At 34.5% G+C, this 15244-nt stretch overlaps 1 protein-coding gene across 1 annotated transcript in view; it reads left to right on the top strand.

The window, feature by feature from the left end:
* The window catches only part of BTBD1 (BTB domain containing 1), a 35877-nt gene extending 20918 nt beyond the window's left edge, over nucleotides 1-14959 (top strand). The window contains exons 5-8 of the mRNA XM_081293015.1: nucleotides 2117-2309; nucleotides 9182-9269; nucleotides 13669-13815; nucleotides 14584-14959. Of these exons, the coding sequence (XP_081149141.1) occupies nucleotides 2117-2309; nucleotides 9182-9269; nucleotides 13669-13815; nucleotides 14584-14742 (587 nt within the window). The 3' untranslated portion in view covers nucleotides 14743-14959. The remainder of the gene's footprint in view (nucleotides 1-2116; nucleotides 2310-9181; nucleotides 9270-13668; nucleotides 13816-14583) is intronic.
* The last annotated feature ends 285 nt before the right edge of the window (nucleotides 14960-15244 follow it).

Genomic DNA, 15244 nt, shown 5'->3' with positions numbered 1-15244 from the left:
ATCTTCATATATTTTAAAAGCCCTTAAGATATAGTATTATTGTTTTAAAGATCAGTAACCTAGCGCTGGGGGTTATGGCTCAGTGGTAGAGCGCTTGCCTAGCATATGTGAGGCACTGGGTTTGATCCTCAGCACCACATAAAAATAAAACAAAACAAAACAAAAAGTCAGTAACCATTTAGATTTACAGATATATTTGCCCTTTTTGGTACTTTTCATTTTTTTCTATGTTGCCATGCTTCTACCAGAATTCCTTTAGAACAGGTGTGATACAAACAGATTCTTTCACTTTTTTTTTTTTTTTTTTTTTTTTTGGTCTAAAAATATCTTTTATCTTACCTTCAGTTTTGGGAGGGTGTGCTTTTGGATAGAGAACTTCAGCAGTTATTTATCTAACATTTGAATATATAATTCTGTTCTCTTTTGGCTTCCATTGTTTCTAGTAGGAAGTGTAATTATTGCTTTTTGAAAAGTATACTTTTTCTCTGGGGTTTTTAAGGTTTCACATTATCTTTGGTCTTTAGCAGTTTGATGATGATATGCCTAAGTATATGCTTTTATATGATTTCTTGAATTATTTATTTTGTTTTTACTGCTCTATTAATAGTTACTTTGCTTTCTTTAGGTAGTTACATGTTTTTCATGACCTAAAGATGACTTTTTTTCAACTAAGGAAATTTTTTCCTATAGGCTTGAGTTTTTGTGTTATCCTATTTATTATTTCTTTAGGACCTCTAGTTGACTGCATATTGATCTTTGCTTTTTTTTTTTTTTTTTTTTTTTTTGTTAAGATAGAGTGAGAGGGAGAGAGAGGGAGAGAGAAAGAGAGAGAGGGAGAGAGAGAGAATTTTAATATTTTATTTTTTAGTTTTTGGCGGACACAACATCTTTGTTTGCATGTGGTGCTGAGGATCGAACCCGGGCCACACGCATGCCAGGTGAGCGCGCTACCCCTTGAGCCACATCCCCAGCCCGATCTTTGCTTTTTAATAATGTTTTTTGTTTGTTTGTTTTTGGTACTGGGGATTAAACCCAGGGGCACTTAACCACTGAGCAACATCCCAGCTACATTTTACTTTTATTTTGAGACAGGGCCTTGCTAAGTGCTGAGGCTATCCTTGAACTTGTGATCTTCCTGCCTCAGCCTCCCAAGTTACTGGGATTACTGTAAGCACCTGGCTTTTATCATGAATTTTAAACATTTTAATCCTTTTCCTTAGTTCTTTTCATTCTGAGAGAGAGGAGTGTTCAACCTCACCAGGTCTGGCATGCCAATATATTTTGTGTGTGATATTTAAAAGTTTTTTTTTTTTTAATTTAAAGTTTTAAAATCATGGGGCTGGGGATGTGGCTCAAGTGGTAGCGTGCTCACCTAGCATGCGTGAGGCACTGGGTTTGATTCTCAGCACCACATAAAAATAAAATAAAAGATATTGTGTCCACCTAAAACTAAAAAATAAATATTAAAAAAAATAAAAATAAATAAAACCAGAAGAGCTTCCTAAACCAAATTTTTAGTGTTTTGAAGTTTATTACTTCAGTTGCTTTTACTGGCTTTGGAAGGGATCTCCTGAAACCTTTTGAGGAACAGCATTTATTCCAGGATAACTTTAAGGCATTGGAATTTTTTTTTTTCTTAGAAACTATGAATGGAAGAAGCAGAGCATATATAGTATGCTACTTCCACAGCTCTTTGGATCTTAGCTCTTACTTTATAATGAACATTTAAAATCTGGAAATAAGGCACTATTCCTTGTCTGTTGTTGAATATATTCCATTGTTCAGATTGTAGCCTCAGATTGGCATTAGGTGAGTGAGTAACTAGCTGCCCTTGTAAGTAGTTCCCCACCATAGAGAATGATTCTTTTCTGGTGAACAAAAGTCTGTGGCACTCTGAGGAGTTGAGTGGGTAGAAAAATCCAGAGATCTTTCTGTTTACCACTGGGTTTCATCATTTACATTCTGAATTTTTTGAAGCTTCAAATATATGTTAACATTACATATGCTAAGATTTTTCTATTCTTATTGACATCTTCTAGAATTGAATTCATGTTATTTAGTGGAGTATTAGTTTGAAATCACATAGCTTTTATTGAGGTTTATATTTTTGTTTCAGGTCCTGCTCAATCTGGAATTTTGTCAGATCGTGAAGTGGTAAATCTCTTTCTTCATTTTACTGTCAATCCTAAACCCCGAGTGGAATACATTGACCGACCACGGTGCTGCCTTAGAGGAAAGGAATGCTGCATCAATAGATTTCAGCAAGTAGAGAGCCGGTGGGGTTACAGCGGAACAAGTGATAGAATCAGGTATCTATCATGTTGTGGATTCAGGTGGGTGGGGTAGCAGTTAGGGGTAATCCTGTATCCTCATATTGTGGGAGAATAATTAATCAAAGTTTTATTTTATATTTTGATTAAAACATTTTTAAGTTAATGAGTCAGGAAGTCATTAAGACACCCTGTTTTTTCACTGAATTATGAGCGCTGGTCATCTCTTGGGATTTAAAAAAAAAAAAGCTTGAAAGGATTGGGTTGGTCCTTCTGTTATATAAAGTCTGTTTGGATCACCATTGCTGGTGAGTTGAGGTCTAGCCTCCAGTTGATCTAACACTATTGTTACAGAATTAAGCCTAATTTTAATCAATTTAACTTTATTAAGCTTAGTATAAGGTTTTTCTTTGAATAGATGTTACATGGACCATCTCTCTTTAAATGGGGGGAAATAAAGAATCATGAAAACACATACATAAAATCCTGTTGAAGAATTTATCTTTACTCTTCTGTATTTAGGTTAAATGTCAAAATAGAATCATTACCAATTTTGATAAAACATGCCTTTTGAATTTTCAGCTATTTAATAGCACTTTGTTATACAACTAGAAATTAATAACTTTGTAAAGTAAACCTCTAGTTGAGGGGGGACTGTTATAACTTTTGGGTTAAGACAAATTCAAAATGCATTTGTAGCCATTTATTACTCATTTATAAGAAGAATATATACTATATATAAAACCTTAGGGAGTAAGGACAAAGCTGCACACAAAAAGTAATGATTAACTACTTTTAGCAAATAAATTAGAGAAGAAATAAATGACCTAGCATTCAATCCCAGTAGTTAGAAAAGGAATATCAAAAGAACCCTAGAAAAGAGAAATAGGTAAATATAAAGAAATTAGTGGGGCTGGGGATGTGGCTCAAGCGGTAGCGCGCTCGCTTCGCATGCGTGCGGCCCGGGTTCGATCCTCAGCACCACATACCAACAAAGATGTTGTGTCCGCCGAGAACTAAGAAATAAATATTAAAAATTCTCTCTCTCTCCCCTCTCTCCTCTCTCACTCTCTCTTTAAAAAAAAAAAAAAAGAAAGAAATTAGTGGATTAAAAATAGGATTGATTGATAAGTCCATAAGCTGATCCTTAAAAAGATGAATAAAAATAAATAAACCTCTGGCAGAGGTAATTAAAAAATTCATAATTAGAAATCAAAATGGGAATATAGTCAGTTGCTGAGATTTTTACTTTAATTCTGGGTTTACTCTGTGCTAATAAATTGAACATCTTGATGGAATGGATCATTTTATAGGCAAATATAAATTATCAAAATTGACTGAAGAGGAAAGCCTGAATAGACCAATTACCATGGAAGGAATTAAAAGTTATCAAAGAACTGTCCCTTCACAAGGTTTTTACAGGTGAGTTTTTACCAAACATTCAAGGATCAGATAATTTCCTTGAGCATTAAAAGAAGAAAATACTTCTTGGTTAATTATTTAAAGGAAGCATAACCTTTCTATAGGAATCTGATAAGACAAAAAAATTCTAGGTTCACTTCACTTACTATGTAGAACAAATTCTGTATAAAATATTAGCTATTTAATCTGACAGTTCCTTAGAAAAGCAATATTATATAAGCATATTAAATAATTTATTTGAAAATTGGAAAAATGGCTCAATGTTAGGAAATGTATTAATATAACTCATCCAAGTAGCATACCAAAAGATAAATAATTTGATTTCAATAGATGTCAAAAAGGTTTTTGATAAAAATCCCCCCTTTTTTTTTAACAGATATAACTATAATAGATGAAGTCTAAAAGAATGTTTCTTTACTACAATAGGCTATTGAAGCCTAAAGATAGGGATACCTACTGTATCTGCTATTTCTCATTAGTTTTACTGTAATTCTGAATTGTTGCAGTCATAAAAGATAAAGAATTTAGAGCCTTGAATATTGGAAAGGAAGAGGCCTTTCTCACAACTCCATCAAATCTGATTATTATAATAAATATTTTTGTAATTTCTCTTTTATTAACCTGAAATGAAATTCATAGAATGCTTCGAATATTTTTTTTAATTTGATAAATGGCCAACTTATAATATGAAGAAGAAGTAAATGTAACTGGTAGTAAAATTAAATATGTAAACATGATTTGATTGTATAGACTAAAGTAACCTGATACAGTACATATGTATCATCATGATGAGATGGCTTCAGCTGCAGGGTATAGGTGTAATATATTAATTGTCTCACATACCAAGGTTCTAGATAAAAACAGTTGAGTTAGTCCTGTAGATTCTCATTTCTGTATTTGTGAACTCACCTGCTGGCTAAAATTTGTTATCAATACTCAGAGTGATTTCTTAGATATTTTCAGCCAAAGATTTGAGTTGTCAGTCCAGCATGTTCTCAGGAGAGATGAGACTTTACAAACTTCCCTACAGGATGAAGAAGGTGGGGCAGTGCACTTAATGCAATAAACTAGGTCTTGGGCCAATTAGATGGGGTTTGAATCCCAGCTATGGCACCTGCTAGTAGGGTAGCCTCAAGCAAGTTACCTAACACTGCTGAACTTCATTTTGTCTTTTGAATGAAGAACGTACAATCTACTAGGATGCATTGTTTTTAGGATTCAAGTTTATAACGTATGTGAGGGGTATGTGTGTGTGAATACACATATGGGTAGTTTGTGTGCATATATACATATGTATACACATACATATACATGTGCTTATAATTTCCCTGGTAGCAATGGTTTAGTATTTGGTAATTCTGTATGTACAGTAGCTTTGTAGAACATAACTACCACAAATAATGAGAACAGACATAAGATTTCCTCTATTTTTGTGGTAGTTGCCTCTTGTAAAAATCCATGAACATTAAAATTACACTAAAAATCTTTGATTTTTAAATAAAATGGAATTAGGTTCAAGGTTTATAGTTTCTCACCTACATGAATTCTGGCATGACTCTCGCCTAATAGTGGGTGTTGAGTCCAGGAGTGCTGTATTACTAAGCACATCCTTTTTTGTTTTTGAAATACTATCTCACCGAGTTGCTGAGATTCTCCAAGTTGCCCAGGCTGCCCTTGAACTTGTGATATCCCTGCCTCAGCCTTGGTATAACACTTTTTTGAAAGTTGATTGGGATTCTTTGTTATAGGGGACTGTTCTGATTATTATAGAAAATTGGCTGCTTGGCTGGTAGTGCCCCTAAATTTGTGTAAGGAGTGTGCCTCCTTGGAGGTAGAACTCTTTTTAAAGAGATTAGTTGGTCCACTTAACCTCAGGATCAGCTAAAAAAACAATTAGAATCAATAAAAGAGAACAGTGGCCAACTTATAAAATGTATGTTTGAAAACTGTTGTTCTTGTATGTTATCAAAATTTAGTCACAGAGATACAAATAATGGTGGTAATTGTACAATGATGTGAATGTACTTAGTACCACTGAACTGTACACTTAAAAATGGTTTAATAGAGCTGTGGTGGCAGATACCTGTAATTCCAGTTACTTGGGAGGCTAAGGCAGGAGGATCCCAAGTTCAAGGGCAGCCTGGGCAACTCAAAATAAAACAAATAGGGTTGGGGATGTAGCTCAGTAGTAGAACACTTACTAGCATGGGTTCAATCCCCTGTGCCACCAAAAAAGAAAAAAAAAAAAAAAACAGGTTAAAGTGGTACATTTGTGTATATTTTACCACAGCTATAGTGTTGAATGAATATTTTATTATAATCTCTTATATTAGTATATTATTTATTATATTGAATATTACTATAATATTGTGAATAACCCCATTCACAATAGTAACAAATAATATAGAGTCTCTCTATGAAGGACTAGAGAACTTCAGCTTGAATCAGACTTTGATAAGGACAGCGTCTTCCACATTATCTTGTGTATGTTAGCCAATTCCTTTTAGAGGTCACATGTTTTTGATAGGTGGAAATAGCTTGGCAAAATACAAATCTGGAAGAGTAAATTTTCTTTAAAAAAACAGTGATACAGACCACACATAAAGAAGTATTATAGATCTAGAAGAAGTTAGTGTTGAATGGAACAGACTAAAGTTCAAAAACCAACCTAATATTAATGAGCTTAATATCATACAGCTAAGGAAAAATTAACTACTAGAAACTGATCCCATGTACCAAATTCATGTTAATTAAAACTTCATAAATGAAACCATGAAAATACTGGAACAGATGTGTCTTTACTATAAGGATGAGGTAGGTGACTTTATATTTGGCATAAATCATAATTTGGCTACAAATAATTGAAAAAATTTTTGTTAAAAATTACCATACAGGGCTGGGGATGTGGCTCAAGCGGTAACGTGCTCATCTGGCATGCGCGCCCGGGGCGCTGGGTTCGATCCTCAGCATCACATAAAAATAAAATAAAGATGCTGTGTCCACCGAAAACTGAAAAATAAATATTAAAAAATTCTCTCTCTTCTCTTCTCTCTATCTTTAAAAGAAAAAATACCATACAGTTAGAACATAAATGACAAACGTGAAACTTTTTGTAAGGGATATTACCAACAAAGCATAAGTAACTGTATATAACGTGCATTACAAAGATAAACTCACCAGTATAGAAAATAGAGAAAAGCACGTGAGTGGATGTTTCATTAATGAAAAAATATAAGGGGCAGAGAGCATATAAGCAAAAGTTTTACCTAATTATTAATCAAATGGAAATGGAATTTGTCAATTATCATTTTCTCAAAGGCAAGAGGAAATTAATGGTAATGATATATATGTTTCATTAATGAAAAAATATAAGGGGCAGAGAGCATATAAGCAAAAGTTTTACCTAATTATTAATCAAATGGAAATGGAATTTGTCAATTATCATTTTCTCAAAGGCAAGAGGAAATTAATGGTAATGATACAAGTGAGATAGAAATGATCTGTACTCTGGGGCATAAAGTGTTAATCTTACTAGGAAGCAATCTGACAATATTTATCTAAAGCCTTAATGCCTTTTATTTTTACCAACAATTCTAAGCATTTATTCTAAGAAAATAATGATGGCTTTATAAAATGACCTAGCTGTAAACCATGGCAATATCATGTAGTAATTATAATAACTGCAAATAACTTTATTCAATAAGAGATTGATTAGATATAGTAAATCAGTAGTCATTTTTTACTGTTTTACATGAAAAAGGTATATGTACAAAATCTCTGTGTGTGTATATATTATGTGTCTCCTAAGATGATTTTTAATATATATGTTCATAGGAATAAGTCTGAAAAAGAAATGTAAAGAGTTAACAAGGGTTATTTCTGGATATACAGATGCTCTAAAATTTTCCTTATTTGTTTAGCTGCATTTTCAAGGTTTTTTGTTTGTTTGTGCTAGAGATTGAACCTGGGGCTTCAAAACAAGAGCTACATCACTGAGCTACACCTCTGGTCTATTTTCTGGATTTTTTTTTTTTTTTTTTTTTTAGTATTTTTTAGTTGTAGTTGAACACAATACCTTTATTTTATTTATTTTTATGTGGTGCTGGGGATCAAACCCAGGGCCTTGCACGTGCTAGGTGAGCAATCTACCTCTGAGCCACAACCCCAGCCCCTGGATTTTATTTATTTATATATATATATATATATTTTAGTTATAGTTGGACACAATACCTTTATTTATTTATTTTTATGTGATGCTGAGGATTGAACGTAGGGCCTCGCACGTGCTAGGTGAGCACTCTACTGCTGAGCCACAACCCCAGCCTTTTTTTCTGGATTTTTGAAAATAGAATTTATTGATTTGTATACTCTTAAAAAAAATATTACAGATGTGTGCAGTGGCACATGCCTGTAGTCCCAATGATTCAGGAGGCTGAGGCAGGAGGATTGCAAGTTCAGAGCCAGCCTCAACAACTTAGTGAGGCCCTAAGCAACTCAGAAAGACCCTGTTTCTAAATAAAGAAAAGGACTGGGGATGTGGCTCAGTGGTTAAGCGCCCCTGGGTTCAATCCTTGATACCATAAACAAAAACTATTACAAATAATTTTGGGAAGGCGGGGCGAAGTGCTGGGGATTGAACTCTCTAACACTGAGCTATTTGCAGTTTTTTAAGGTGGTATTTTACACTGTAGAGCATAATTAAAGAGAACTGAATTTGATCCAAGCAGATGTGGAGATGTGTCCCACTCAGTTCTGCCACACTTTTTGATTTGGGCAAGTTAATCTCTCTAAACCTCAGTTTCTTTCTTTCATTCTTTCTTTCCTTTTTTTGTTTTTTTAAGGGGTTTTACTATTTTGTCTAGGATGGTCTCAAACTTGTAGGACCAAACAATCCTTTTACCTCAGCCTTCCATGTGAGTGGGACTACAAGTGTGTGTCACCTAACATGGCTAAAATCTGTTTCTTTAGCCTCAGGAATTTAGGATAATAAAAATAGTACAGGAAGCTAGTGTTGTATAGGGCTGTTAGGATGATTATAGGAAGTAAGTATTGTAAGAGCTGAAACTCGGGCCTGGTATATTAGGAAGTAGTCATTAAGTGGTGGTGGTATGCTGGTAGTAATGATAATGGAAATTGTGGCTGAAAATGTTGAGAATTACTTGTTTTGCATCACAGATTATCTCAGTTCCATATGTACTTAGTTAAGAAATATTAATAAGAAATATTAATTACTTCATTTTATGAATGTATAAAAACTGACACTTAGGATCAAACTGCTAATAATTGCTAATTATTATAGGTATGGAATCCTTATTCAAATCCACCTGTTTGAATTAGGTCCTGTCTCTGGTCCTCTACTATCAGAATTATTTGTTACAGCAGCCTGCTTCCTTCATAACTCTTAACCACAATTTATAATGATTGCTTATTAGGCCACAGAATAAGAACACTATAGAATTGTTATTTTATATTTGGTTTCTCCCTCGTAGGTTCACAGTTAATAGAAGAATCTCTATAGTTGGATTTGGCTTATATGGATCTATTCATGGTCCCACGGATTATCAAGTGAATATACAGGTACTATTTTCCTCCATAATTTATCATCTTGAAATGTAACAAACATGTAATCTTACAGTAAAATATTCTCTTGGCAGGAGTCCAGATTTTAGTACAATTATCAAAGGAATTAGAAAGCCCATTATTAGCATTTTTAGCCTAGAGATTTATTTTACAGTTGTTCTAAAAAATCTGGTTTCAAAAAATAGAGGTCCTTCATTGAAGCATTTAATGTTAACAGGAGCTCTCCTTTGTCCAGGAAACCCATTAGTACTTCCTGCTATGCGTTAACTGTCTTAAAATGTCTTTCTGCCTTTTTCATGGTATTTTGAACTTTAGGGCCTTGAAACTATCTCATTACTTCCAACTACTATGAACACCTCTTCACTTATCAGACCCTCCCTCATTCTTTAGGTCTACTATACTAGATTCTTTCAGACAGGGCACTATTACCTAATCTGGAAAATACCTCTTTCTTCCCCTAAATACCTCTTTTTTCCCCTATCTTATTAAAAAACCAGTGTTCTTTTGATTCCATACCCCTTTTAGCAAGATTATTTTTGAAAACATCAATATGGTATTTTTACATATTTGCAAACTAATAGGCAGTACTGAATTTTGTATACATAAATAAAAACAGAATATAAGAAAAGGAAGTAAAAAATGTTTCAAACTCTTGTTTATCAATAGAAAATTTCTGCCCTCTCTGAAATGTTACTAGCGTCATTTTTCATAGTAAAAACTTTGGTAAACTTTGTGATCAGAATGCATTATTGGCTTTTAAAATACTAGCTTTATACTTTGTGACTATTACAGTTCAAAGATCTGGTTCAGTGACAGCTAAAAATGATACCTCACATCCTCAAAAGAGACAGACCTTGCTTCAAATGGAAGATTGCATTAGTGACTGTACTAACCAAATCATTATACTCATTTTCTAATCCTATCCACTAAAGTTTCTAGTGAACTTCACTTGATAAATTTATATCATTCATGTGAATTTGTTGTTGTCACATACCAGTTAGAAAGTTATATTTTTTAATAAACAGGTTTTAGACTCACTGAATTATTTATTTGTAAGCTTTTTCAACAGGTTAGAAAAGTAATTTCCATGGTGTTTTTTTGTTTTTGTTTTGCAGTACAAGTATCAAATCTAGTGGAACTCTACCACTAAGCTGCATCTTGGCCCTTTTTTATTTTGAAATAGAATCTTGCTAAGTTGCTGAGGCTACTGAGAATTTGTGATTCTCCCATTTCAGCCTCCCAAGTAAATGGGATTCCAGGTGTGTGTCACCACATCCAGCTTAATTCCATGATGTTTAAGTACAGAAAAGCCTCAGCAAATCTTTGAAGAGTATTAAAAAAAAAAAAAGATTTTGGCAGTTATTCCCCATTGCACATTATATACATTATGAAGTCTTAAGAGCCTGTCTAGTAGAATCCCTAAGCCCAGTTTAGGAGATTGGATAATCTGCAGGCCTGGGGTGGTAGGGTGGGCAGGAGCAGGGGGAGCCAGGGCTCCACTGTGAGGCTCTTTGATTCTAAAACCCCATCCTCCCTTTAGCATACTTCATGTATTACCTAAGATACCAGACACCTCACATACAAACTGTGGGAGGGTGTTTGGGTTATAGGTATATTAAAATGATGAAGTCTAAATACTATGAATAAAATTACTAGAAATGGAAGTTTTCTTTATTTTCTTAACCCTGTAGCTAGTCTTCTGTACTAGAAACACTACTTCTAACTCCCTATTGCTTTGTGACAGAAGTGGCAAACATAAATGCCTCCAGGGTTTGGGCAGATAATTTTAGTGGAGACAGCTGGCCTGGTACAAGAGCTAACAGGGATAAGCAGGGAAATGAATTGTTTAAAACAATACTTAGTTCCTATTAGTAGTTGCAATGTGATAATAAAAGCCCAAGGATGCCAAGAAGCCAGAAGTGTGGATTTTTATATGAAATCTCCATCTTCCATTTTTAGTGTTAATCAATAATTTAAAATCTTTACAAACACACCATGAAGGCCAAACAAAGCTAGTCTGAAACTAAATTCTGGTTCTTAACCAATTTACAGTCTTTGCCTTAACTTTGTAGGCAAGGCCCATTCCTCTAAATCAGTATGTTTCTTCTATATTAGTAAGTTTGAACAGGAGTATGTAATAGAAACACCTAGGGGCATTTTCATAATACCTATCCTGGGTCCTTATTCCCAGAGATGAGGTATTGAAAGAATAGTATGAACTGTTAAGTAGAAGGTATGGACATAACAGATGACATTTTGTTGTAGAAGTTAGTTGTCTTCACCTGTTTGTTTTGTGGAGAGGCACTTTACCTTACACTTCAAAAGGAGAGCCATGTACTTCTTAAAACACACCTTTGGCAGTATTCTTTTACAGTGATGAAGATCAAACCCAGGGCTTTGTTCATTCTAAAGTGCTCTAACATTGAGTATACTCCAACCCTAAAGCACAGCTTTGGATTAGTTCAGAATACTAGATAAAAGTACCAAAGTCTTGTGTTAACTTTGTGTTAAACATAGCAGTGAGGACATGTTGGTTTGGAAGATTTTAAAACCCATTGACCCACATACACTATATTATTGGCTTATACAATATATTGACTCTGTGGACCATTAAGGAAAGATACTAAGTTTCTGGGACTGTTAAAGTTATGTCATTTAAAGTCTCTCTCACTGCATCTCAACTTCCAATAGTCCAAAAGACAGCTTTTGGAACAGCAAGTCTGTAAGTAGGTTCATGGAAATAGTTGCAAGCATGTGTTGAAAACATATCCATGTACTACTAATAAATGACACTTTATTATTATTGCTTAATGAATTGACATTTTCAAGAGATCTTTGTCTTCATTTTATAGGAGATAAAAAGGTTACATGAATTTCTTGTCCTATTTTGGGTGGTTTTAAAAATAGCTTTGAAGTCAGTTAGAACTGCCTAGGTTTGACTCTTACCTCTCTCGCCTACAAGGTGTGATATGGACAGATCTTTCCATTTGCTCATCAGATTTGTCAATAAAGTTATTATTTTTTTAATATTTAATATTTATTCTTAAGTTTTAGGTGGACACAATATCTCCATTTTTATGTGGTGCTGAGGATCAAACTCATGCCTTGTGCATGCTAGGCGAGCACTCTACCACTGAGCTACAACCCCCAGCCCGACAGTAAAGTTATGATAAACACTTTACAGTTTGGGGAGGACTCTTTGAGATGATACCTGTAAAGTGATATGGCCACTGCAATAACATATTGTTGCTGTTGTTTTGTAATTAGGTAAAGCAAGGTTTTCCCAAATGAATGGATAAAACCAAAGCTCAGAGAAGTAAACTGGTTTGTTCTAGACTGCACTGAAAAAGCCAGGTCTTGTGTCTTACTGCTTTTTTCCTAGGCACTATCATATTATGTCTTTGTTTTTGTTTTTTAATTTCAGTTTTTTATTGAACTGTGATAAACACACAGAAAAGTGTTCATGTTTATAAGGGGCATAAATGGCACAGTTTTTACAAACTGTACATACCTGTGTGACCAGTATCTGATCAAGGAACAGAACATTACAGCACCTGGGGCCTCCTCATGATCTCCCCCAGTTCAGCTCCCTGCAGAGTGCCTATTGCTCTGATTTCCCATCACATAGATGGCATTTTGCCTATTTCATTATTACTGGTTTCATCTACCATATGCAGAAAGGCAGATTTTCAAGGGCTGTTTTGCACTTGCTGTTCCCATGTGTGGAAACCCTTGCTCATACCTGGTAAGCTCTGACTTGGGTTTTTAGAACTCTGCTCCATGGAGTTTCCCCTCTTGAACAGAAGCAGTTTTTCCTCTGTTTGGCCACTTTGTATTCTGCATGGCTCTTTCTGAATTGGCTGTACCCTGAAGCTCCCAGAAAGCATACTTGATGCCTTGCACAGTGCTTGGCACAGATGATAGAATGAAATTGAAGGGACAGAATTTTTACATTTTGAACATTCACAAACTTGATACTTTATTTAAGGTCATTTAAACTTTGATTTCAATAAATAACTCTGAAACAGAAAATGCTAAAGGAATTTTCCTAGGGACACAGGTTAGCCAGAAGTAAAGGCTCATTTCCCTCAGGTATCTAAAATTAACATATTCTAAAAATATGCATACCAAGATGTGTATCTTTTATGAAAGACCCCCTCTCCTATAACCAGGCCCCAGTTAATCAACATTCTCCTCATCCTTAATGTGATGAATAATAAACAGTCATTTTCTGACAGCATGCTTAAACCCATCATTGGTGGTTAGAGGTTAAGTAGAGAAAGACTAGGACAGAGGTTTAATGGTCTGTTCTGCTATTCTAAAGGCTTCATGTTCTTTTCTACAAAGCTTGAACATAACTTTAACTTAAACATAACTTCTCTTTTAAAAATTACAGATCATTGAATATGAAAAAAAACAAACCCTCGGACAAAATGATACTGGATTTAGTTGTGATGGGACTGCTAACACATTCAGGGTCATGTTCAAAGAACCTATAGAGATCCTGCCCAACATATGCTACACAGCATGTGCAACACTCAAAGTAAGTGTCATTCAGAATGTTCTTGAGGCTGCACTGGTGTAGCTCATGGTTTCACGCTTGAGTGTGTATTACAATGTTTTAGAAGCTGAAAATCACTGACAGTGGACTCTGTTAAGAAAAGGGGTAAGAGGGCTGGGCTGTAGTTCAGTGGCAGAGCACTTGCCTAGCATGTGTGAGGCACTGGGTTCGATCCTCAGCATCACATAAAAATAAATAAAATAATTTTTAAAAAGTGGGGGTGGGGAACTGGGCCTGGTGGTACACACCTAAGATAGAAAGATCTCAAGTTCCAGGCAAGCCTGGGCAACTTAGTGAGACCCTGTCTCAAGATAAAAGTGCTAGGGATTTAGCTCTGTGGCAGAGTACTCCTGGATTCAGTCCCCTAGAAGGAATAAGGAAGGAGAAAGAGGGAACATAGAAGAAGGTATCTGGGAGCTAAAATATCCAGCTCCTTTAAGAAGTACATTTCAGCACCCCATTGTATCCTGAAAGAAAAGTTCTTTTTAATAAGTAGCCCCTTGTCTGAGAAAACTGAATGTTTGACAGAAGATGCAGTAATTGTTTTCTTAAACCTTTTCACTACTCCCCTAATGACTGAGCTCATTGATTAGCTTTTTAGAAAAACTTCATTTTTCATTAAATGCCTCAGCATAAAATTTATATAGGAGCTATAATGAATATTATAGACCATTGATCTAATTGCAACATCATAGTAACTTGAGTGCTTATTCAGTGAAAATTGCTAATAAGTCTTTTGTTCTCATTTAGGGTCCAGATTCACACTATGGCACAAAAGGATTGAAGAAAGTAGTCCATGAGACACCGGCTGCCAGCAAGACTGTTTTTTTCTTTTTCAGTTCCCCCAGCAATAATAATGGCACTTCAATAGAAGATGGACAAATACCAGAAATAATATTTTATACATAATCTAGCAGTATAATACATCTTGGCTAAATAGTACTGTGCAATCTAGTCTCAAAGTAGAAACACCTGACCACAAAACAATTAGTTTGAGTGTCATGATTATTTATAATTGTAAAATAAGAAACAGTTTAGTTTCTTAGAGAAATTAGAAAAATGTTAATCTAAATCTCTGCATGATTTAAAGGCAGATTTTCAATTTTCTTATCACCTTAGGGGAAAAGATAACTGGGTTTAATTGTGTTTAAAAAAAAAAAAGCTCAGCTATTTCAGCTTCATCTTGTATAATTTCATAGATCAGCTAACTTACGGTCTTTCAATAGTTTTGAATTGAAAGATTCTTGTTATTTATAACAGGTTTGGTTTTTTTTTTCTGTTTTTAACTATTTTGAAGGTTAAATGAGATGAGGTGGGTCAATATTCCTACAGAATTCTTATTAACTCAAGTAACTAATTTCATTCAAGTAACTAATTTCAGAAAATTAAGAAAACTGACTTTATATTTGGG

The sequence above is a fragment of the Spermophilus citellus genome, assembly GCF_964194105.1.
Source record: "Spermophilus citellus genome assembly, chromosome: 4".
NCBI classification, from domain to species: Eukaryota; Metazoa; Chordata; class Mammalia; order Rodentia; family Sciuridae; genus Spermophilus; species Spermophilus citellus.
The sequence above is the reverse complement of the archived record's forward strand: the minus strand, read 5'-3'. Positions and strand labels throughout refer to the sequence as shown.